The sequence below is a fragment of the Python bivittatus genome, unplaced genomic scaffold (genome assembly GCF_059951505.1).
Source record: "Python bivittatus isolate LINGU-HERP-01145 unplaced genomic scaffold, Pbiv_v1 ctg000020_np1212, whole genome shotgun sequence".
NCBI classification, from domain to species: Eukaryota; Metazoa; Chordata; class Lepidosauria; order Squamata; family Pythonidae; genus Python; species Python bivittatus.
In genome coordinates this window covers 1,604,556-1,628,094 of record NW_028277030.1, presented here as the reverse complement: position 1 = coordinate 1,628,094, position 23,539 = coordinate 1,604,556, and the positions used below count along the sequence as shown (strand labels likewise).

Here is a 23,539-nt window from a genome sequence, read left to right as displayed (position 1 = left end):
AACACAGACTTCTCTTCCTGATTGCATTAATGAAATTAATTTATATTAACTGGAAGAGATCTGGACACATAATGGTTGATGAGAACCTAGTAATGAAAGAGAGCTCACAGGAGGCATTAAAAGTTCAGGATACTGAAAAGTCACAGCTGTAACTGGAAAATGCCTTCTAATTTGGTTATTTACTGCAAATAATTCAGCAAAGATATATTAGCATTAAAACTAAGAATTTTGGCTTGAATTTAAGATTCTTTCTACAACTTGGGAAAAACATAAATCAGAGAAACAGATATAGGAGCACACACTTTCAGTTCCTTTGTGTATCTTTAGCTATGTGAGAAAATGAGTACACGGCAACCCATCCTAGATTACGTGCTTAGGTTGGGAAAAAACGAAGCTTTGATTGTGGGATTTAATGATTAGATGGTTTGTGCTGATAGAAATAATGTGAATTGGGATTAAATAGTAGTAAAAGATTTTTTTTTTTTAAATTTGTACTCATGTTTGTATTGGAGATAGTCAGAAGTCACTTTCTGTTTCATCTTTCTACTTGATTTCACTCTTTTAGTTTTTGTCTTTTTCTTTTAGTTCTATCTTCTCTCTCTTCTATACTTTCTGATTTGTATTTTAATTGTACTTTTTATATATCTTAATAAAAGTTTTGATAAAAAGAAAAAAGAAAACGGGTACACATGGACTGTAACTGATTGCCAAAGACATAAATATCAGGGCTGTCCACACTTTAGATTTGATTTCAAAAAGGTTGCATTGCACAAAGGCATAAACACAGCACCTCTCTGGAACGGTTCAAAGTAGCCGTGTGACCGAAGAAAAAGATGTGAGTTTCTGCTAGTTGCAGAAACTTGCTGCATTTGCACTCCCATGTGCTCCAAAATACCTTTTGGGAATCACATTTGAAGCACTGCACAGCCCTAAATAAATACATTGCAGATAAATCTTGGATATGATTATATTAGGGTCAAGATGACACCACCTGGTCATGTTGGAATAAAGTCACTTAGCCAGTTGTGGTAGAAGTGGCCTAAGCACTGCTTTTTTGCCCTGAAAACAAATGCCCAAGAGCACAGCAGTCATGATGTCAGTTTCATTGGCTGCTTGATATATAGGTCATTATCTCCAACAGGGCTCTTCATTTCAAAGTATTCAGCAATATCTTAATTTTATGAAAGTCTGTGCCCAGACCTGATGCAATCTCTGAAATTATATGTGAGGCACACCACAACAAATATCTGGCACACACAACTAGCATAGAAATTCAATTGTCAGAGTTTGAAAACATAATTCTAGATTTATAGTAGAGTTTAGATTTGGCTAGAGATCCAAAAACCTTATTTAAAAAAACATTTTGATTTAAAATTAAACATATGTTCAACTGAATAAAATGCAACAACTGATTTGCTTCATTATATGTTTTTTGGGGGGGAGAGAGGTAAAACTATAAAATGAGATAATTAACAGCCCATAACTTTTTATTATCCTGCATAGGAGTAGAAGAAAAAGGTTGTCACACTACATGGTAATATTATCTACTTGGACTGACAATGACCTTCCAGGTTTACAGCACAGATTATTTTTTTTAACAAGAACCATCTACAGTCTTTGCTACTTTTTGGAAGACCTCTTGGATTGATGAGAAGAAAATTCTTCATATGCCATCTCTGTACATCATATACCACATTTGTATAACTAGCTAACCTAAAAGAGCTAACAGAATGTATTCCAGAATGATACCAGATTATTTTGGAGTAATGAAAGAAATAAAAGTTTTGTGAACCTTAAAGCCCTTAACATACAAGTTTCTCTCACTTTATGCAAATTTGCGATTGATCATTTTTGTCCAAGTACTCAACTTCATGCGGGGGGAAAAATACTATTATGTAATTTGTGCCAGCTTGTCTGGAAACATCCTAAATCTTCTTCCTGCCCAAATCCCTTTATGCAAGGTTTTGGGGAAACATAACCCTAGCATAAATGAGGGAAGTCTATAGTTACTGTGCATAAATCTCCAGGGATTATAATCCAGTGGGTAAACAGAATTAGTTGCACTAGAGAAAATTCATTCTATACATTTATTATGCTAATGAATTAGTCTTTAAAAGTGTTACTGAATCTTTTTTTGCAATCAGAACATGAAGATTTAATTAAAAGAGTGCAAGCTACCTGCAGGAAGTATTGATTTTTCAGCATCAAAAACTAAACAGTCAAATCCTTCTTCTTACCACACAATCATTTAGTAACAGCAGTATAACATGAATCCTGGACAGTTCCAAGCACTGAAACTAAAAGATGTATACATGGGACCAATAAAGCTAAACCATGGGCTTAGTGGCCTGGAAAACATGTCTTTAATCCACTTGGCCATATAGACATATTTTAAGGAGTGGATAAGAAAGAAAAATGTTGGAGCCAAAGTTCTGTTTAATATGTGAATTGGTAACTAAGGAAGGAGTTGAGAAAGTCCTGAGGAAGGGATTCCATGGCATAAGTTGAGACCTGCTGCTCTGCTAGAAGAGCCCAAATTCCATAGGATTCTTGCTCAGAGAATTCTTTTCAAATGTAATTCGTTCCTTTTCCTTCTTTCGTGAAACAAGTAGATAGGTAGAAGGGAGAAAAGCAACAGAAATGAAACCTTGAGCAAGGTTTTGCAGTATTGGTCTTAGGAGTCCACTGTTTTCAAGACCAATGGGTCATCACAGGCTTCTGTAAAATATCAAAACACCAGCGTGAGCCTTTAGGAATCAGTAAGTAATATCACACATAAAGATTTCTGGACTGAGATTGTTCACCCATTTTCCCCATGCCATTCATGGAGTTAAATGTTTGGGGTTTGGGCGCAGATTGGGCATAAATGCTCCTAGATGCTCCTATGGCTCATAGCAATTGCTGCCCTCCTTTCGACTGGCTTCAGAACAATGCAAAATGATGTCATGAAACCAAAAAGAGTGAGGCTAACCATTTCTAGCTGCAGACGCCTCTTGGAAAAAAGACATGATTGCTGCTGGCCCCTAAGATATTCCAAAGAACTGCAAGAGTAACGATAGGGAAAAAAAGATGACTTCAGAGAATCTTACACTTACATATATACTCAGACATGTATTATGTTGGAAGGAAAACACATTAGGGTAAGATGAAACAAATGCATTTATCAGCAGGAATTAATCCTTCTCTGATAGTGGTTGTCCCAACTGTAACATTTTAGAAATGTTAATCAATAATGAAAGACAACAGAAAGATATGGGGTCATTATTTTGGATTATAATTCCAAGACTACTTCCAATCCAGCCTTTTTCTCAAGGACTAAGACTAATTCACTCATTTATTCCAAAAGCCAGTTGGTACACGCCCCAAACCAGTGCACTCCTACCTCATCCAGAGAATCCAGAGCCAACTGCTTTTGTTATGGTTTGTCATGTTTATAGTTTCAGGTGGGAACTATGTAGCCCTACTGAAGGGTAAGCTTTTTGATATGGTTGGAAATGGATATATAATATGATATGATATATGATATGATATGATTCCAACTTCTTTAATCTTTTAAAAATAAGAGTGCTCCCTGGTGCAAACCAAGACTTAACAACAATATGCTGCCACAGAGAAGCAGGAGCAGCAAAGGCAGGAGCAGAAATCAATATTTTTGTGGTTGAGAGAACAGCCTCTTGCTTAGGGCCATGGCTGAAAGAAGAAAAGATCCTGTGGAGTTTTCTATTTTTTTTTTTAGATTTTTTTTAATCCCGCCTTTATTATTTTTATAAATAACTCAAGGTGGCGAACATACCTAATGCTCCTTCCTCCTTGTGTTTTCCCCACAGCAACAACCTTGTGAGGTGAGTTGGACTGAGAGAGAGGGACTGGCCCAAAGTCACCCAGCCAGGACTAGAATTCTCAGTCTCCTGGTTTCTAGCCTGGTGCCTTAACCACTAGACCAAACTGGCTATCCTTTACATGGACACCCCATGATGCGGAATTGCCAATGAAGTGGGCTAGCTCTACTATAGCTAGCTAGCTAGCTTTATACTGCAGTTTTAAAATAAGAAATCAGCCTATGGATAAAGTTATTGTTTATGCATTTATCTGCTTGTATAAAAACAGCTGGCAATTATCCAATGACATAATATCATATGATTACCCTGATGCAAAAGCTTGCTATACTGCCATTGGCTGTTATTCCACTTTGTCTGATTCTGGATCCTATCTAATTTGCATGTTTTCATATTAATAGCAGCCTCCTATTTAGAAATGACCACATATTTTTATTCTGCAATCAGTGCAAAAAACAGTTGCCTTCTACTGGAATTTAGCAATTCAAGGCAATTAGATTTGTCATGAACTCCTCTCCTTGTCTGCTGCCGCCACCGGGATGAAGGCAATGAAGTAAGTTCTGAATACTTGCCGCAAAGATGTGATCTGCTTTTCTGTTTCTTCCATTTGGATTTCGCTGTGTCAGTGATCCTCTGTAATAGGAGTTCCGAGCAAAAGATTCAGCATTGCCTTGAAAAGTTAAAGAAAGTTATGTGGATGGCAAGATACAGAAATAAAATTGTTCCTGTTTCGCTACTATTAAAGGGTAAGAATGGGGAAAGAACCGGTATTATATAGGGATGGTTAAATTACTACAGAGAGAATTTGTAATTTCAAAACCTCTTCCAGGACAGCCATTAAATCAGCCTGTAAAAGCAAATAGGTTTATTGCAATGCTTTCAATGTACAAGGTTACACACACCTTTTTCTCTATAGGACAATTTATCTGTATGAATTACTCAGCATTCCCCACATTATCATTTATTCCCATTAGCTCCAAGTTTTACAGTATTTGGGCACAGTATCATATCTAAACCATTTAATGACATTCTACTTGTTTTAGTAACCAATGCTGGTTACTAAAAGGGGCGTGAATGCTTTAAAAAGATTCAGAAGTGCTTCTTGCATTGCAAGCACCCCTTCTTCCTGCTTTTTGCTTCCATGTGAACCTAAATATTATGGTCTCCAATCCTTAATATAGTAATGGCGGAAACAATTAAAACATGCCCTTCTACCAAATTTAAGGTTTAGAGGGCATACCAATACTTAAAACAGACCAGTGAGTTGCATTCCTCCTTTACTAAACAGAGATGGCTCCTGTTTATCTTCCCAACATGCCTGTGAGGGAGGTTAGGCTGGGAAACTTATCACAATAATGTGATAAATGTCATGGCATGTGTGTCTGTCTATCTGCATGTACGACGGGGGAAGGATTTCAACCCAGATCTGCTTAACTTAATGTCATTCAACTGTCACCCAGAACTTCACATGATAAAACAGTACTGTAGCAGGGAGCTGCTAAGACAAGGTGATGAAAAATGATTTTAATGCAAAAAAGCTTCGGCCTAGAGCTGACCTGATTACAATGAAATTGCCCATTCAGCCTCTCTCACAGCAGAGTTCCCAAGTGTAGGGACCACCACCAGAAAGCCCATGTTTTTCATTCAAAGAGATGCCTCTTGTGTTTTTACACAAAAAAAGACGGAATAAAAACATGCCTCAGCCACAGGTTGAAGACAACAGAAAAGTATGAAATGGAGAAATACTTTGCAAAGTAACTAGACAGTCTGAGGATTAACCTTAAATTAGTTAGACACAGATGGAAACAATACACAATGCAGCAGTGCTGTAGCAGGATCTTTATATTTCTGCAGCTAAACAACAGACTGATTTCACAGTTGTGAAAGGTAGATAGGGTTTATGCAGCATATCTAGAGAGGGTACATATTACTGATGCACAATAACAAAGGCTAGGTTGCCATAGCAGTGGTATTGATTCTATGATACAGTAAAAGTATTTTTATGTAGCCTCTTGGCCCATTAGTCTGAAGTAGAGACTATAAAAGGTTGTTTTTTACATTGTCACTGCCAGTGGCAGGAACTCAGAAAATCTAGTTTTCCCCATTGTCCCTTGTTTTGTAGGGCAACAGATTCATTTACTTCAAACAATCTAACCACATATCCATCCCCTAGCATGATGCGTGAAGCCACAATGTGGCTATTTTTACAATCAGAGTGTGATTGTCTTTCTATAATTCTGTTATGTGACCTCCCATCCTGGAATACAGTATCCTCTGGCTTCTTGCAGTTTTCCTCTCTCCCCTTATCTTATCTTTCTTAAAAACAGAATTCAGAGCAACCTCTAATATTCTCTACTAGTCCAACTCCTACCAATTTGGAAATCAACCTTCCAATCATAGGTGGAATCCACTCTATGTTTAAAGTACTTTGCTTCATACAAATATAGAAAAATTTTCTGCTCAGGAAAAGTCTGAATTTTGTTACTGTCTGATAACTTAGTGTTATCCAGTTTACTGTCTTTATGCCTAAAATGTAGAAATTGTGAACTTTTCTAGAAAAGAAAAATATGTGAAAATATAATGCAAACTGAAATTCTGGGAATGATACATCTAACACCACAGATGTGTTGTGATGTCCACCTGTGTTGGAACATTACTGTGGGTAATTTCCAGTTTAGTTTGCACCCGGTGTAGTCCCAGATCATATGCAACATTCAGATTAGCTCACAAAAATATAGGTTGATGTTTATTTATTAAACATCAGCAAAACCTCTAAAACAACTGGCAAAGCAGAATAAAAGGCAGGCAAAAGCAGGGGGTGAGAGAGACGTAAACAGCAGGTAACAAAGTGCACTATCTCTACTGATAACCAAAAGGCACAGAAATTTCCAGAGACTTTGGAAACAACACAGGCAGTCCCAGAGGGAGTGGCCGTTGGTTATTCCAGCTGTAACCCTTTTAGGTGCCTCAGGGCAGCAGATAGGGGTGGAAAGAGGACACCCCCGCCACCATTAAAGAAACACTTTGGTGGATGGGGATGAAGTATCCAACGTTCCCCTCCTCACCTGCTCCATGTGCTAATTGTGCACCGTAATGCTCAAATCTGGTGGTTGGCACAGGTCAATCTCCTCTTTCAGATCACCATGCAGAAAAGCTTCATGTGTGATTTCCAAAATGCTGGTACATTCAATAGCAATCTGATGCTGGCGGGTTTAACTGCAGGTGCAAAAGCCTTATATTCTCACCCTATTTTTGTGTGTAACCCTTTGCCACTGACCTAGCTTTCTGATGGTGCACATTTCCATGACATGTGCTTTTTTTGAAAACCCACTTGCAGCCTATGGCTTTCTTGCCCTTTGCTAGTTCTGCTAGAGTTCCCGTTTTGGTTTGTGCAAGGATTCAGTTCCTTCCCATGCAGTTTCCCCAGTCCCTGCACTTCCTTCCCTGAACTGCAGCACGTTCTCTCTGAGACCTTCTTAGCTCTAGTCCTGCGTCTGTTTTTGACTGGGTGCCACGGCCTCTTTGGAGTCCGATGCTATTTCAGATTCCTCAGGAACCCCTTCTGACTGGGCAGCGTTCTTGTTATTGTTGATACCTACTTCGCTCTGTGAGCTTCCAGGCACTACTGGTAAAACTAGGCGTCAGGGTTATTCTCTCTTCTAGATTAAAATGAGCAACCCTGCGTTTTACTTTTCCAGCTTTTAAGTCCAAAATCCTTCAGCCTTTTGCTCCTATTTGACAGCCCAGCATTATTCTTGAGTTCTGCAATTTAATTTATTCTTTTTCTTTATAGATATATGCCTAAGCTTTGCATCCAAATACGTTTCGGTGTGACAAGAGTGGCTTTGCTCCCATTGCATAAAACTGCACCTTTGTTGATAGCCGGTTTTGCAGATAAGGTGTCAAGTGCCTCTCCCCCCAAATCATCTTACATAAAGCAAAATATACCTTATCACACTTAGCAGGCTTTGAGTCTTTCTTTCTGCAACCCCATTTTGTTCAGGGCTTATAACTGAATGTTTTTTTCATGTTCGATGCCTTTATTTTTCAAATTCCCAGTTGCAATATTCTCCCCCATGATCAGACTTTAATCTCTTTGGTGTTGTTGTTGCTGAACTTGCTTGCTACCTACCCACAGTACAGTTTCAATTTCTCAAACACTTCATTCTTACTGGTTGAGAAACAGGTGCAATACTCTGAGTGACACTCTATGAATGTTACCAAGTAGCTTTTCCCACCCTTTGTTTTGACTGGCATGGGGCTACAACCTTCTGAAAAAATAAGTTCCAACTGCTGGCTGGCTTGTTTAAGTTCAAACCCAGGAAAAATTGTTGCTTTTTCCCTTTGGCTTTAAACAATAGTCACAGTTCAGTTCCTTTTTTTCTTGCAAGAACATTCAATTGCTGAAAAATTATTGCAGATAATTTCTAGTTTAGTTTGCAACCAGCACACACTCAGTCAATCCCTGTATCCAGATCAGAGCACGCACACGTCACTCGGTTCAGCTAGCAAAAATATAGCTTGATGTTTATTAATTAAACATCAGCAAACATCAAAAACAGTTAACTAGCAAAAACAAGACAAAAGACAGAGAAAAAATAGGGAGGGAGGGAGAGAGAAATGAACAACAAGCAAGAATTTACCTTATCTATATCAATGTCTCCGAACCTTGGCAAATTCCTGGTGTGTGGCCTTCAGAGAACTTTCCAGAGCCACTGAAATATTCTGTAATATCCTATAGATTTCGAGCATGGACAGTCCCAAAGGGTTATTATCCTTTGGTTATTCCAGTCTTAATCCTTTTATGAATATAATGGCAGCAGAATAGAGATGGAAGGTGGGACACCAGGTCATTCCTCCTCTATTCTGTATCATTAAGAAACAATTTGGTGGATGGGGATGATATACCCAACATATTTTGCACCATTCTTTTGGTGGGCATAACTCAACATTTTGGGTTAATATATGCCAGTTTCAGTGCCTACAAAAACTCACAAGATGTGTCATTCTTACCAGAAAAAACAGAAAACAGGACAGTAGTAATGATCAGTTAGAATACAACATCATATGAAGAAAAACAAAGGAGAAGAAACTTCCAAACTATAATAAAGGAAATGCACTTTTGCCTGGAAATGAAAATAATTAAATAAATATTTTTGTTTCGTTTTTACATTTATATGCCACTCTTTCTCAAAGGTTCTGAGCAGCTAATATTCAGAAATACCATAGAGAAAAAAATCAGTAAAAATAAACTCACTGAAGGAATAAAGTCATAAGGGGGGGAGGAGGAGGAGGCGGAGGAGGAGGAGAAGAAGTAGTAGTAGTAGTAGTAGTAGTTGTTGTTGTTATATGTCCACAAATGCATCCCAACATTCAAGACATGGACTAGATGGAAACACCAGGTTTTAACTGCTCTCCTGAAGCCTAGGAAGGGGAGATAGGTCGATACCTGCAGGATGGGAGTTTCACTACATAAAAATGCCAATTTCCTAGGTCATATTAGATGGTTTTCAGAGAGATGGGAGGGAGTTGAGCCTGTTTGATCTGATCAGATGGGCAGATGAATACGGGAGAAAGTAGGCCCTCAGATAACCTGGCCCAGAGCCATCTAAGACTCTAAATGTGGCAACCAGCACCTTGAATCACACCCAGAAGCCAACAAGCAGCCAATGCAGCTCCCAAAGCAGTGGAGTCACCCAAATATAACGGGTAGCAGCCACAACTTCCCAGGCTGCCACATTTTGTACCAGCTGTGACCTCTAAATGCTTTCTAAGGGCAGCCCCAGATAGAGGACATTATGTACAGTAATCCAAATGAGAGATGACTAAGGTGTGAGTGACCTAGGAGAAGTAGAACCCTATTCAGAGTCAAAGATGATGCTACACTGGAATCAGTTGGCCCACAGATCTAAAGCCACACTGTCTTGGAGGGGTTCAATCCAAGTTTGTTCTTCCTCATCCAAACCCTGACAGCTTCCAAGCACTGGGCCAGCAGCTCTACTGCATCCTGCTTGGTGCAGGGCCAAGATACAGAACTTGGGATCACCAGCAAACTGCTGATATCTGATCCCATACTGACAGGTGATATCTCCTAGTGATTTTGTTTAGATGTTAAAGAGAAGTGGTAAGAGTCCTGAGGCACTCCACAGGATAGAAGCCTCTGACTGGATCTCTCACTCCCTCTCAACTGGAATTGACCTCTTAGGAAAGAGGAAAACCACCAGTAATGGTGCTCCCCCTTCTAATCCCTTGGAACTGGTCAAGAAGGACCCCATGGTTGATATTAAAAGCTACTGAGAGATCAAAGACCAGGAGGTCTGCACTGAATTGGTGCCCATCTCTCCAAAGGTCATCAGCAGTTGGCAGTCTTTCTTCCCTAGGAAGGAAAGGTTCGCTTTAAAAAGAGCTCCTGGGCAGCATTTAGCAGATGTGAAGAAAGCAGCAACATATTTATTTTTGCTGCCCATATGCTGCCCACTGATTAAATTCCAGCCTGTTCTTCCTTGAGTGGCCCTTTGGGTGTCTCCTCCACCATTCCAGTTTATTAGAGTCACTGATTTATTGCAGGATTAGACTTTCTACAATAGACCAAGTCATCTTAAACCATTCTCCTACAATAGACCAAGTCATCTTAAACCATTCTCCTATGATGACACCACAACTACACAGCAATTTGCTGTGCCTCCATTACTCATAATGATGATTACTTAGGATTCTGTTCAGAATGCGTCTGGATTTACTAGCCCAGATTATCTTTTGATCCTAATATATACATCATGGAAAGATTCATACAAAATGAGGAAAGTTGCATATGAAAAGAATTGTCTTCAAGGCCCTTTCAGCATAATGCAGTAACTCTGGCAGAGTAACAGCTGAATATGTATGAAAATGACATAGACCAGAGACAGACTGAGCCGTACATTCCAGTTATGCACAGATGCAGAAAGTAACTCAACTCTGCTTTTAACTAAGGCAAGTATTATTAGGCAGAGGCTGCCAATCAAGTGAGCATTTTCCTCCAGTTCTTGCATAAATGAGCAAAGGACTTACTTGCAGTTTCATGGGAAATATTGAATTTCCTCCTCAACACCTGTGGCATAGACATGACCTAAAAGGAATAAAATCTTGTTAGCATGTAAATAAGGGTCGGCTATATTTTCCCCCCTTGCAGCTTACACCCAACTTTTCCTCAGCAGGACAACATTTTGGCCCACAAATAAATGTCAGTCCACTCATCTGTTTTGTGAGTCATTCATCTATTTTGCTGATGTACTCATCTGCTTGGATTTGTTCATTTCAGTACAATTTTTACTTCTATTTGGATTAGACATTTTTAAAAAGCTGAATAATCTATTTCCCCTCAACACTCTCCAACGCTACACCACTTAGCCCCAATTGTTTGCAGTTGTTAATGTCACATCAGAAAGGTCAAGAGAAATATCTAACACTAATACCACCAGTAAGTACTGAAAGAGAGGTTTTGAAGAATAGCTTTTGAATTTCTAGAACAGAGTTTGATTTGTAGATCCTAGTTTTACAGAGTTACCTGCTTCTGCTTCTTCAGCATGTGGAAGAATAGTTGAAAAGCAGCATGTAAAAATTTAAAAGAAACAAATAAGATTTATGTTTTGATCTTTCATCAGTTTTATTTGGTAAGTACTTAGAAGGTTATTCTTCCATCTGTATCCTTCTTTAAATATGTAGTCTTAGTCACTGTCTATTGGCAGATGGTCAGAATTTTCATTACTATAATTGGCTGCTGGTTATGTTGGAAAAAATCATGCAATGGGATTAAAAAAAAAATACAACAGCTGTGGCGATCTAGGTTTAAACCTTTACGATGATACCTTCAAAATTAGCTAGGCAATCCCTAACAGATTTCCGAGCAAATAGAGTATTTGCTTCAACAAATAAAGGTGGGCAGAAATGTGCTTGCCTCTTTTCCAGGAGTCGTCCAAGATCAGACTTTAAAATTTAGGGAATTTCAATGAGCAGCCAAAACACAGCTTCCACTTGCACGAGAAAGGCATCTTTGCCATTTCTCATCTTGTACTTACATATACTTTGAAATCATCTGGTGATCCTGTATCAGGAGAGGTTGAGTCCTCTAAAAAATTATGTGCATTCCTGAGAGTCTGAAGGTTAAATGCCTTGGAATGGAGGATATGAAAAACATTGATTTGGTTTATGATAATCATGTAGTAGGAAAATAGTAGGTTGTATATGCATCTGCTTTCCATAAATTTACCTGCTCTAGGGCAAAGTCATGCAAAAGTGTCAAAACAGGCAATTAAAATGGCTAAAAGTAAGATATAATTGATGAATTTATAATAAAGAAGAAGGAATATCTGAGGCTACTCTACCAGCATTCTCTGGTATGGACCAGTCTTAGCCATCCTTTTTTCTTTTCTCTAATCTCTTTTCCTTCCATTTTTCTCTGCTGTATAATTAGTTCAGTGACAAATTATTTTTACTAATGGACTTTATTTACTAATTCCTATATTACATGTAATGCTTTAAGGTTATGGCTCAGAAGTGATCCATTATGGATTTGTTAGTTGTAATATTGTAGTGCTATTTTTTTAAAAAGCGCTTCAGATCAATTCATACTAATTGTTTTTATTTTTACCCAAGAAGAGTCCTGCCATCTGCCAGGACTCTTCTCCATCTCCTTCGCTCCCTTTAAGTACAGGTTACTCATTGGTTTGCATTCATCCCTGCTTTCCATCTCCTTCTGCTCCAATCCTGCCTAAATTCATAGTGTCATCATTCCCCCAGGGCAAAGACATGTTTGTTTTGTCACTTGGTAAAGCAGCACATAGGGCATTGTTGTAATTCTTCGCAGCATTAGAAGCAACACTCAGAATACCTCAACTCTCCAATGAGATCCAAGAAAACGTATGGCACATAATCATACCTCTGACCAAAATGACACATAAACAGGACCATCTTAAAGCAAACCGCCCCCCCCCCCCCGCCATAAAAATGTTAGAGAAGGACCAAAACATCATCCTACTAGCAGACAAAGGCTGAATGAATGACAGTCATCATGGATAGAGCACAACACATCCTAAAAACTAAAGAACTGTTGAATGACAAGGAAGCTTACACTCCTCTAACCACAAGCTCAACACAGAAACTAGACAATTAAATCAAGAAAACCCTCAATGATCTAGCCAAGAGAGGACAAGTTACAAAAGAACAATGGTGTATGAAAAGCTGTGGACCCATCTCCCACACTTTTATGGATACCCAAAAATACCCAGACCAGATGTACCACTCTACCTGTGTCACTATCGTGGACCCCAACATACAACTTTGCCAAAGAACTCATCAAAAAATGTGGCCATTTCATAGATGGGAGTGAACATGCTATCAATTCACCATTACAGCACCTTCAGAAAATCAAAGGCTTAATAGCTGAAGAAGATGAATTCATGGTCTCATTGATATCACAGCATTCTTTGCATCCATAGATCTAAAACTGGCAAAAGAATGCACTGAAACCTTACTATACAAAGCAGAGCACCAAACCAAGTGAAGCAAACAAAAATGGAAATACTTAGAAATATGGAATTTATAGACTGATGCCTCACCATTTATTTTCAGTTTGATGGACAGATATACAAACAAATCAGATAAATCCCTGTGGGATCACCAATTTCAGGATTCCTAGCAGAAATGGTCATGCAGTGTCTGGAAATAATAGCCCTCCCACAGAAACAACCCCAGATATGAATCTGTTAGGTGGACAATACTTTTGTCATAACCAAAAACACACACAGCAAAAGCAGTTTTCAACAGAAACAAATTTATAAGGGAAGAAAAAAATAACAGACTATCATTCCTAGATATTCTCATCAGCAGAGGTAACAATGGCATACTTCATACTCAGTATATTGAAAAACAACACAAACAAACCAAGTGCTGCATTATCAGAGCAACAATCCAACTGCCCAGCATAAGAGGGCTATTCAGACAAGCAAAAACATACTGAGTCAGCCCAGAACTCCAAAGAGAAGGAACAAGACAACCGTTACTGCATCCTTCAACGTAATGGGTACTCACAGAATGTCATTAAAAGTGCCTTTCCATGCAACCAACTAGAACTCAACCACCACAACCCATAAAAAGAATAATTTTCCCATATAGTAAAAATATCTCAGAAACCACCAGCAGGTTATGTCAACCACAAAGGATCAAAGTAGCCCACAAACCAACAAAATCCCTCTAAAGTATCTTAAACAAACCCAAAGATACAACAACTGAAAAAGACAGAACAGGAATTATTTACAACGTACAATGCACTGACTGTGAAAGTTGCTATGTAGGACAAATAGGCAGAGGATTCGCAGAATGCATTCGTTGGCAGTCAGAAGACCTGCTGAAAATTATTTACTTTTATAACACATGGACCAATTTAATCATAAATTCAACTATAGGTGGTCCTTGACTTACGACTATTCATTTAGCAACCATTTGGAGTTACAACGGTGCTGAACAAAGGGACTTACAGCCAGTGCCTGAAGTTACAGCTGTTGCAGTGCCCCTATGGTCACATGATCAAAATTTGGGCACTTGGCAGTCTGCCCGCACTTACAACTGCAGGGGTGCTTCAATTCCCCCAACCCACCTATCTCCCCCCATCTATGCTTTTTCGGCCCCCTGCACTCTATGCCCCTGCTGCCCTAGCTGACTTTCACTGTCTTCTTGCTTCTGCTGCTGACCAAGCATGCCCAGCCTGGTCCTTCACAAGGCAGCTGCTGGCCACATTATGCTTTCTTTGCAAGACTGCTCATGGCAGTTTCCTCGTGAGATATGGGGAAGATGGCCTCATGAAGGGCCAGGCAGGCACACCTCATCAGAAGCAGGAGCAAGAAGACTGTGAAGGCCAGCTGGGATCCCTTTTGTCTTTTGCTGATTTTAGCATGGATCGTGCCAATCGGATCTACGAAACCCAATTCCTAAACTCTGAACTTAACCACCTTAATTGGGTCCTACAAGCGAATGGCTACTCCAAAAATGAAATAAAAAGAGCCATCAAACCAAGAAAGCAACATGTGACTGAAGAAGAAAAACAGCCACCCACCAACAAAGTATTTCTGCCCTATATCAAAGGGGTCACAGACTGCATGGGAAAACTGATGGAAAAACACAATTTCCAAACAATCTTCAGACCCACCAGAAAAGTACAAGAAGTGCTAAAATCAGCAAAAGACAAAAGGGATCCCCCTCACCGCCGCAGGAGTATACCGCATACCATGCAGTTGCAGGCAAGTATACATCGGGACCACAAAATGCAGCATCCATACCAGGATAAAAGAACACGAAAGGCACTGCAGACTACAGCAACCAGAAAAATCTGCAGTAGCTGAACGTGCTGTCAAGCACACTGGACACAAAATCCTATTTGAAAACACAGAGATACTGGACAACACCAACAGCCACTATACCAGGCTATACCGGGAAGCCATTGAGATTCACAAACACCAGCACAGTTTCAATAAAAAAGAGGAGAGTCTAAAAATCAACAAAACCTGGCTACCAATCCTGAAAAATACAGCCTGCAAAAGGTCAACGAACTCAGCTCAACCACCAGGACATGTGAACAGTTCACACAATGAACTTGCTAATCACCCCCAGCAGCCCCTCGTTAACAATTCAATAGAAGAAAAAACCCCTGCCTAATCCCCAGGAAGATGCACACAGATAAACAAGCAGCCACTCAGTAACTCAAACCCCCCCCCACACACACCCAATCCCCCCTTCTCCCCCCCTCAGATCTCTATAAATACCCACAGAAGGGTCACATTACCCTGGGCACAGAGAGAACTGCTCCTGTCTGTGCTCCTGCACTCTGAAAATGCTGGTCACAGGTGCTGGCGAAATGTTAGGAAACAAAACTTCAAGAACACGGCCACACAGCCCGGAAGACCCACACCAGCCAATTCCTAGAAGCCTGGCATTCTGACAGGTCAGATATGTAGAAATAAATCTGATCTACAAACTATTGAAAAAGCAAACTAAGGCCCAAGAAGGAGCAAAGAGCCTGGAGTGTATCTTCCTTTATCGTATACTCAACATGTAGATACCGGGAGATACCATCACAACAGGTAGGAAAGATGAAACAATACAGCCAGTGAATGAGATTTGCTACCAACTAAGAGTGCTTAGAATTCCTGTTGTCCTTGGAAGGAGAGCATCCAGACCATCTCAGCTTTTTATGATTATAAACTTGAATCCAGAGACCATTTAACAGCAAGAAAAAATGCTGTACAATTTCATTATGGCACATCATTGCCCTTCTTTGTAAAAGACTCACCCGAATGCTTCTTTTTTTCTTAGGCCTTTCCACTGGTTTAACTGTCAACCCAGCAGCACTCAGTGCAGCAATTCGGGATTCTATATGAGATACCTTTACAGGAAAGAGCACTTATTATTCCATCATAAAGGCAACTGGACTTTTTCCTAGCATAAAGCCAATACGTGGTTGCATATATGCACACGTGCAGAGGCAAACATCTATCCCTAATTTAAGACAGTGCCACAATAGCACTATTTCATTTGGCACTTGTCATGCCAATGAACTGGAGTCTGGGATGATTAGTTGTTTCAGTGCTATAAAAAATAATAAATGGAACAAACATGTCATGCTTTATGTAACGTGCCTAGAGCTTTCCAAACATTCTTAGGCTTGGGCTTTATTTTTTTAAACAGACTACACTCTGATTTCATTGCAATGTACCAGTCAGGTGCTAGTGGTGGAAAGAACTGTACTTTTCTCAGAACCAATTTGTCAGGCCCAGCCCAAGAACAACAGTGAAACAGTCCAGTTGAGTCAAGTTCCTTTATTTGCTTACATCATATAGACAGAATCTTGCCGGTCTAAATCTATACTCCTGCAATTAGTGGATATACCCTGGGAGATTCTGGGGAGTGGCTATCCTGGACCTCTTATGCTTCCCACGCTCCTCCTGCGGACTGTGTTGTCTCTTGTCTCCTTTCCCCTCCTGGAACGCGCCCGCTCCCTCCTGATAGCCTTGCTCTCTCCCATCACCCTCCTCTTCGTAGATACATTCCCTCACACAATTATCCTCCACCTTCATTAATGAGTTCCCAGGTCTCTCAGGCAAAATCACTTTGCCTTCAGTTGTGCTGCACTAGCCTGCAGAATAAAGTTTAGGCAAGATCAATTCCCTATTGACAATTATATTCTCTCTTATTTAATAGAGAAATATATTAAGAAAGGAATCTGATTATATGTTACTTTTCTTTGGTTTAAGAACTGCATTTTATTTGAATCCCTCTTTATAATATTGGGCCAAAGTTGCTTCCATTCTATTCATGCCTTTTTTTTTTTTTTGACTGAGGCATTATATGCCTTCTCTTTTTTAGTAATGTTTTTAATTAATGTTTTATGTATTTATATCTACTTATGTTTTTAATGTTTGTTGTGAATCGCCCAGAGTTCCCCCATTGGGAGGAGATGGGCAGTTGAAAAATTTAATAAATAAGTAAAATAAATATGAAAACATTTCAGTCAAATTGCATGCAAAGATATGTCTATTTTGATCAGGGGAGTCCAATAAGGTTGTATTCTAGCTTCTATGCTTCAAAATGTTTTTTAAAAGATATTGTTACCCCGATAACTCATTTAAAATTCTTTGCTCTGTATTAGGCAGAAAAGAGTATCTGAAACAGCGATAGAATATTAGTGATCAGAAAGTTTGTAGCTATCATTCATCTGAGAAATGTAAAGAAGTAGGGTTTTTAAGGCACATGAAAAAGTTTAAGTGGTTAAAATGCAAGCTATTTTTTGGGTCCAATTTTTGTATGGGACAATTTTCTGGGGAATAAAAGAATAAAATTCTTGCTTAGAATCAACCCAAGCAGCCTTTTAAAAATAGACAACAAGGGTTTACCTTGGTCTCTGTGTGTTGCACTTCAGCCACCGCAGAAGCCACCTTGTCTTCCAGCTCAGACAGTGCTGAATCTGTCGTTGCGCTGTGATGGGCTTGGTCATCTACGTCCCGTAGCCTTTTCTGCAATCCACAGACATTCTCCATAGGAATAGATACCTGCAGCCAACAGTACTAGTTACTTTCCAGCTAGATTATTGTCAAGGATCTCTTTGAACTCTAGATCAACATGATGTCAGTTCAGCAGTAGGGAAAAAGGTATTTTCTCAGCTACAGGTTATTAGGAAAGGGAATGACAATAAAATTGCCAGCACCACATCGCTCTCCAAAACCCTAGTCCATAACTACATTTGGAATAGTGTGGAGCAGGTTAATTTCAAGGATATAAGGATGCTGAAAGGAAAAATATGACTTTTTAGTTAGAAAAAAGATGATCCAGTGGTGATGGTGAGCTATGTATGACAATGATTCAAGGTTGGACTTAGAAATGATTAGGTTAATCTAGTTATCACTCCAACACCACGTACAAAAATAAACTTGTGGCAATTAACTTTAAAATGTCTTCTTCCTCATCCCACTTTCCGATTTCAGACAGAAACAGTCAGAACCTAATTGGACTTCTCAAACACATTTACTAAGTTATCAGCATCACAAAGAGTCAACAGCTGAGGGGTACAATACTTTGGAAAAAGTGCCTTGCTTCAGTGGTTCTTTAAGGAAAGCCCTGGGTTGAACAAAAATTGCAAGTGAAGCCATCCCCCTTTCTAACCAGCTCCAAAATAGAGGCTTTTGTGCATTTACAGCACAAAAGTCCCTTCCTTTGAGGTGAGGTCCCTGGTCAGAATAGATCAGCCTCACCAGATGCTTCATGCAGCAGAGTGCCTTGCCTCGGCCTTCAAGCCTTAAGATGAGGCAGGTCATCTCTGCTATGCCAAGTACCGTATGGCCTTCAGGCAGAGCACCACCACACCCCAACCAAGGATATGTGGTCAGTGTCCTATGAATCATAAAAGGAAGTTGGGAATCTGAGAAAAGGGGGCAACGAAAGTGGGCCTAGTCCCCAAGGGACTGTTATCATCTTCAAGCCAGTCTAGGGGAAAGGCCAGATAGAGGGGATTTTCACTTGTCTCTCATATTTAATAGAACTCTTAACTAAGTACTATTTACTTATAAAAATATTTCTGAATTGTTGGGCTTACTAGGCTATTATAAATGTACCATTAAAGCTACCTTTTTAAAAAACAGGAACTTCTTAACGTCAGATCAGACACTGGAATTTAAACACTATTAAACAAAAGTGTTTATAACCAATATTGCCTCCTGAGTGAAGGAGTGGAGCAGGATGATGTTATGGAAAAGACCTTTTTCCCACGTCTTACTGGCCAAACTTCTCTTGGTTGTGGAACCTATAATAGCGTGTCCAATTAAAACTGTCAAGTCCAAGTAGGTTCTTGGCCTCATATTGGCTATGACCGCGGCTCCCAAAACATGCTCACAGGGGCTCTGTGAAATATTTACTACTTAATAAACAGAACTATTGGTGAGTTCATTGTGGTGCCCCAGGGCACCACAGTGGAGTTTGAGAACCACTAGGGGCCCTGTGAAGTGAGAAAGTTTGGGAACCTCTGGGTTAAGGCTTTTTAAGTAATCCAAAGTCAACATCTTCAGTTGGACTCAGAAACAAAATCTAGTAGAAATAATGTAAGACTGTATTGTTTAGGGTACAGAATTTGGTTACTGTTGTTTTTAACCAGGTGTAGTTTTGAATATTCTTTATAGGTCAGTGCAGCATAAAGCCAAAATTTGCAAGATGGCACCTGCTTCCCCCTTATCTGGTTTAGGGGTGGTGATGTTTGCATTAAAATACTTAAATAGAAAGGCAAGTCTTTTTGGACTGCAGGTGGGGCCCTGTTAACTTGATGGGTGGGTACCACCTTTGTGTTAGAAATATCCAACAGACTGTTTGCCAGGGCAGTGGTATTTTAAGCAGATTCTGCCCTCCTTAAATGCGTTCTGCAAGATGTTCTCAGAATTCTAAATCAGCCCACTAGGGCAAAAACGTTTTGCATAACACATCTAAATGACGGGTGATTAAGACTTTGGCCAGATCATTTTCTTCAGAAAGAACGGGCATTTTAACCAAAGCTATAAAAATATTCCTAGTTGCATTAGCCACTTGATCATCCATGAACAGTGTTGGATTCAGAAGGTACACAATCTACAATTCTCAGCTTTCAGAAGGAACCCAATCCCATCCAGGACAGGCTGTTCTCCCAGTCATGACAATGCTTCACTGTTATCTTACTTAACCTCTTTGTCTGAATTGCACCTTGGGTTATTAGCCCATAGGCAATCCAACCCTCAGTCCAGATTGTAAACCAGAGGGTTTCCTGGTCAACTTGTCATGATTGTCATGAAGTGTGTATGTCTGTGTGTATAGTTTTGTGACTGACAGATCATAGTGAATAGTTTCATCAGAACTGCCCAATCAAGTGTTGTGAGGCAAGGATACCGATGTGATTTGTTTGATACTAAGTGCTCTTTGCTAATTCAGTCTCCTAGAGCAGGAATATTGAGAGCTGCAATGGAATTTGTGACACCTAGGTGGAATTTTGTTCAGGAAAGTGTTAGATGTTCAAATTCTTCTGCCTCTGTCATTGCATGCTAGGTGCATCCATTATTCTATTACACTTATGACCCTAGTGCCAATTGAACTCCAGAAAGTTCACATTTTTAGAGCTAAATCTCCTCTATGCAGGTATTATGTCCTTTTTATAATAATTATACAGAAGTGTAAGATAAGAGAGCACAACCTTTTCCAGCCTGTGGTTCACACTTGTCATTTGAATGTCATATTGGAAGTGGCACCCCAAAAACCAACAGGGGCAGACCAAAGAGGTGGATAAGGTCCAGTTGAGAACTAAATACCATTCCATTCCATTCCCATCATATGATTATGCCCACTGGTTTTGAAGACCCTCACATTGTGGGGTATTCGCATTAAAAGATCTGCACTTTTATCATTTGAAACTTGAAAAAAATCATCCCATCAGATGTATATGCCTGCAAACACCATCCAGGGTACTCAAGAATACAGTTATCAACAGTTCTCTTTTTAAAACAAATAAAAATGTAAATTCAGTATCCTACTAATTTCTCCAATATCTGGTAAACATCACCCTTCCTTAGGAGCAAATATGCTTTCAAGTATGATCCAATTCTATCAGACAGAAAAAAAGGTACAACTATTTGTTAACTTCTAGTAACAGACAATAGGATGCAGAGTTTTTGATTTCAAAAACCAAGATTTGGTTGGCTGCCAAATTGCTTTGAAATGAAACGGTTTTTTACAAGTTACTGTATTAGGATCTGAATTGAATCTTGTGGCGAATGTGAATCCCAACTCATCCTACACTGCAGCAATTTAAAGCACTTTACATATCCCAGAAAATCTAGCAACACACCTATGACATAAACAACTTTATTACATCCATATTGAAGAGGATGGGGTCAATGTTGAGAACAAGAATTGTTTGCATAAGGCAACCTAGTAAATTCAAGACTGTTCTGAGATTAAAACTTGGGACTTCCTGATATTTTGGCCACCACAAAACAGCTGGCTTCCTCTTTCCCCCACATGCTTAATTTTATGGATTTGATACATACATGAGAGCGCCAGTTAAAGTTCTGGACTAGGAGTGGGGAGACCTGGCTTCCAGTCCTTCCTTAGGCACAGAAGCCAATTGGGTGATTTTGGGCCACTCTCTCTCTCCGTCCTAGACTGGGGGGAAAAATCCATCCACCAAACTGTAGTGGACCAACGCAGTACAGTCCATAATCTTCAAGAGGCCTTCATCCAGCAGAAGATTGATTTGGGACACAGAGTCTATACACACACATTACGTGATTCCTATATTATACTTTGTCATGACATGTTTTCAAACTTTTAAGATCAAAGTAGTTTGTGGAGTCTGACTGTCCTTATTGTTGTAACAATCTATTCCAAGGTGGGCAGTATTTTTCCCTCCAGTTCTCCAGATGGTACTGAACTAAAACTCCCAACTTATTCATCATTAGCTACACTGGTTGTAATTGACACTTCGGAGACAACTTGTGGGAGGAAGGAGACACACGTTGTACACCTCTGATCTCAGCTGTACTTTCATGTATTTATTTCTGGTACTTCCTAGGCTTGGGTCACCTTCTTCCCCTTTCTCAAGCTCTACAGAAGACGGAATCATCATCCAATGTCCTCATCCTTTCAAGAAGACATTCAAGGCTTTCTATATTGTCTGAATGGGTCTCAAGTGCTTTGGCTGTGATGCCACAAAAAACCCTGGCTGGTGATCTCTATGAGCTTTATGCTCAACCAGCAAGTTACTTTGTGTGCAGCAGAATGGAAATGGGGGAATGAGAGAAAACAGGAGGCAAGGAAGATGTGCGGTTGCTTTAATTAAAGGGTTCATTGTCCATGGAGGACTCTTAACCTGAAGAAGAGGAACGGCCAGATAACACATTGATCCTGGATAATGCTTCACAGAATAAAGCAGTGACAAAGGCACTACCTCAAAATGCAAGTGAAAAGCTCTCATTAGGTAATGGCTTCTGCATGAGAACCACTTTTGGCCTCACAGGCAGAAGACATGAAGGGACCGTTCATGGTGACCATCCACATTCAGCGTGTTACATTTTATTTGGGTCAGCCTGCTCTTGAGAAAGCCAGATGGTGTCTCAGGAACCAGATATCCACATGGGGGAACAGAACTGGGAAAACATATGCGAATTCACACATTCCACATACTATATATTCAGACTTTAACCCCAACCTTCAAGTACTGAATTTGTGTAAGTATATTGGTAAAAAAATATAATTTTTGATTTTTATTTCCTAAGGGTAGTACCACATACTTGTCTTAATATATTGAATAATAATGTGCATTTGCATTATAATGCAAATAGTTTCTGGCTATCTCTTTGAGTTTAAAACCAAACATTTTCTTCCCAAAAATTCAAATTAATCTTGTTTCAGATCTAGAAAGTGCAGTGAATACATAGTTGGGTGGGATACAATGATATAAGTATGTACTGTATATGATCCAGTGCCTTACCTTGCCTTTCTTTTGAGCTGGGCTGGAACACAGTCCCCAACAGATTAATCTTTTGGAATGGGAGAAAGACTGACTGCTTCTGGACTATCAAAATCACCATTGTTTTCAGAATGACTCTCCCTACACACCATGTGATGATTTCAATATATGAAAAGCTTTCTATCCGAGGGCATTTAGTATCAAATCTGTGCTCCTGACAGCCTGCCAGCCAGCTGGGAAGAGTAACCATTGTTAAAGAAGACAAGTCAGAGGAATGATCCTGCCCATAGCCTGTGACCCCATCAGAATTAGGACTGGGCAGCAGGACATGCTTTTATGCTGGCTTTGTGGGTGCAATTTATTTCTAAGGGAGCCAAAATCATAAATCATCTGAAGTTGGTGCCCTTAGTAGCCAAAGTCTGTTTAAATAAGTAGGCACCATCCTCTCACCACTTGGAAATTAGACATTTGAAGTGAGCAATCAAAACAATAGGGGAAAAAAGATCATTGGGGAGGATAGTGAAATCCGTATTTGCCTCAGTTTGACCATATGTAATGTCAATCAAGATCAAAAGACATTTTCATCTTACATACATAGATCCTTTCTTTCATATATTCTTGTATTTCAATAAACAAAGAAAATATACAACTCTTCCAAAATCTAGCTGCTGCAGTTACTTAGAAAACAGATGCATAA

The 23,539-nt window shown here is 39.5% G+C and overlaps 1 protein-coding gene across 6 annotated transcripts in view; it reads right to left on the bottom strand.

The window, feature by feature from the left end:
* Positions 1-1,469: 1,469 nt before the first annotated feature.
* The window catches only part of MLPH (melanophilin), a 72,653-nt gene continuing 50,583 nt past the window's right edge, over positions 1,470-23,539 (bottom strand). For 4 of the 6 annotated variants that reach the window (XM_088132986.1, XM_088132997.1, XM_025171774.2 and 1 more), the window contains 5 exons: positions 17,759-17,914; positions 16,159-16,251; positions 10,887-10,944; positions 4,409-4,506; positions 1,470-2,718 (listed from right to left, as the gene is read on the bottom strand). In XM_088132986.1, the coding sequence (XP_087989112.1) occupies positions 2,692-2,718; positions 4,409-4,506; positions 10,887-10,944; positions 16,159-16,251; positions 17,759-17,914 (432 nt within the window). In that variant the 3' untranslated portion in view covers positions 1,470-2,691. Of the gene's footprint in view, positions 2,719-4,408; positions 4,507-10,886; positions 10,945-11,899; positions 11,987-16,158; positions 16,252-17,758; positions 17,915-23,539 lie in introns of all 6 variants that reach the window. The other 2 variants (XM_088133002.1, XM_025171787.2) reach the window with 2 other exon arrangements.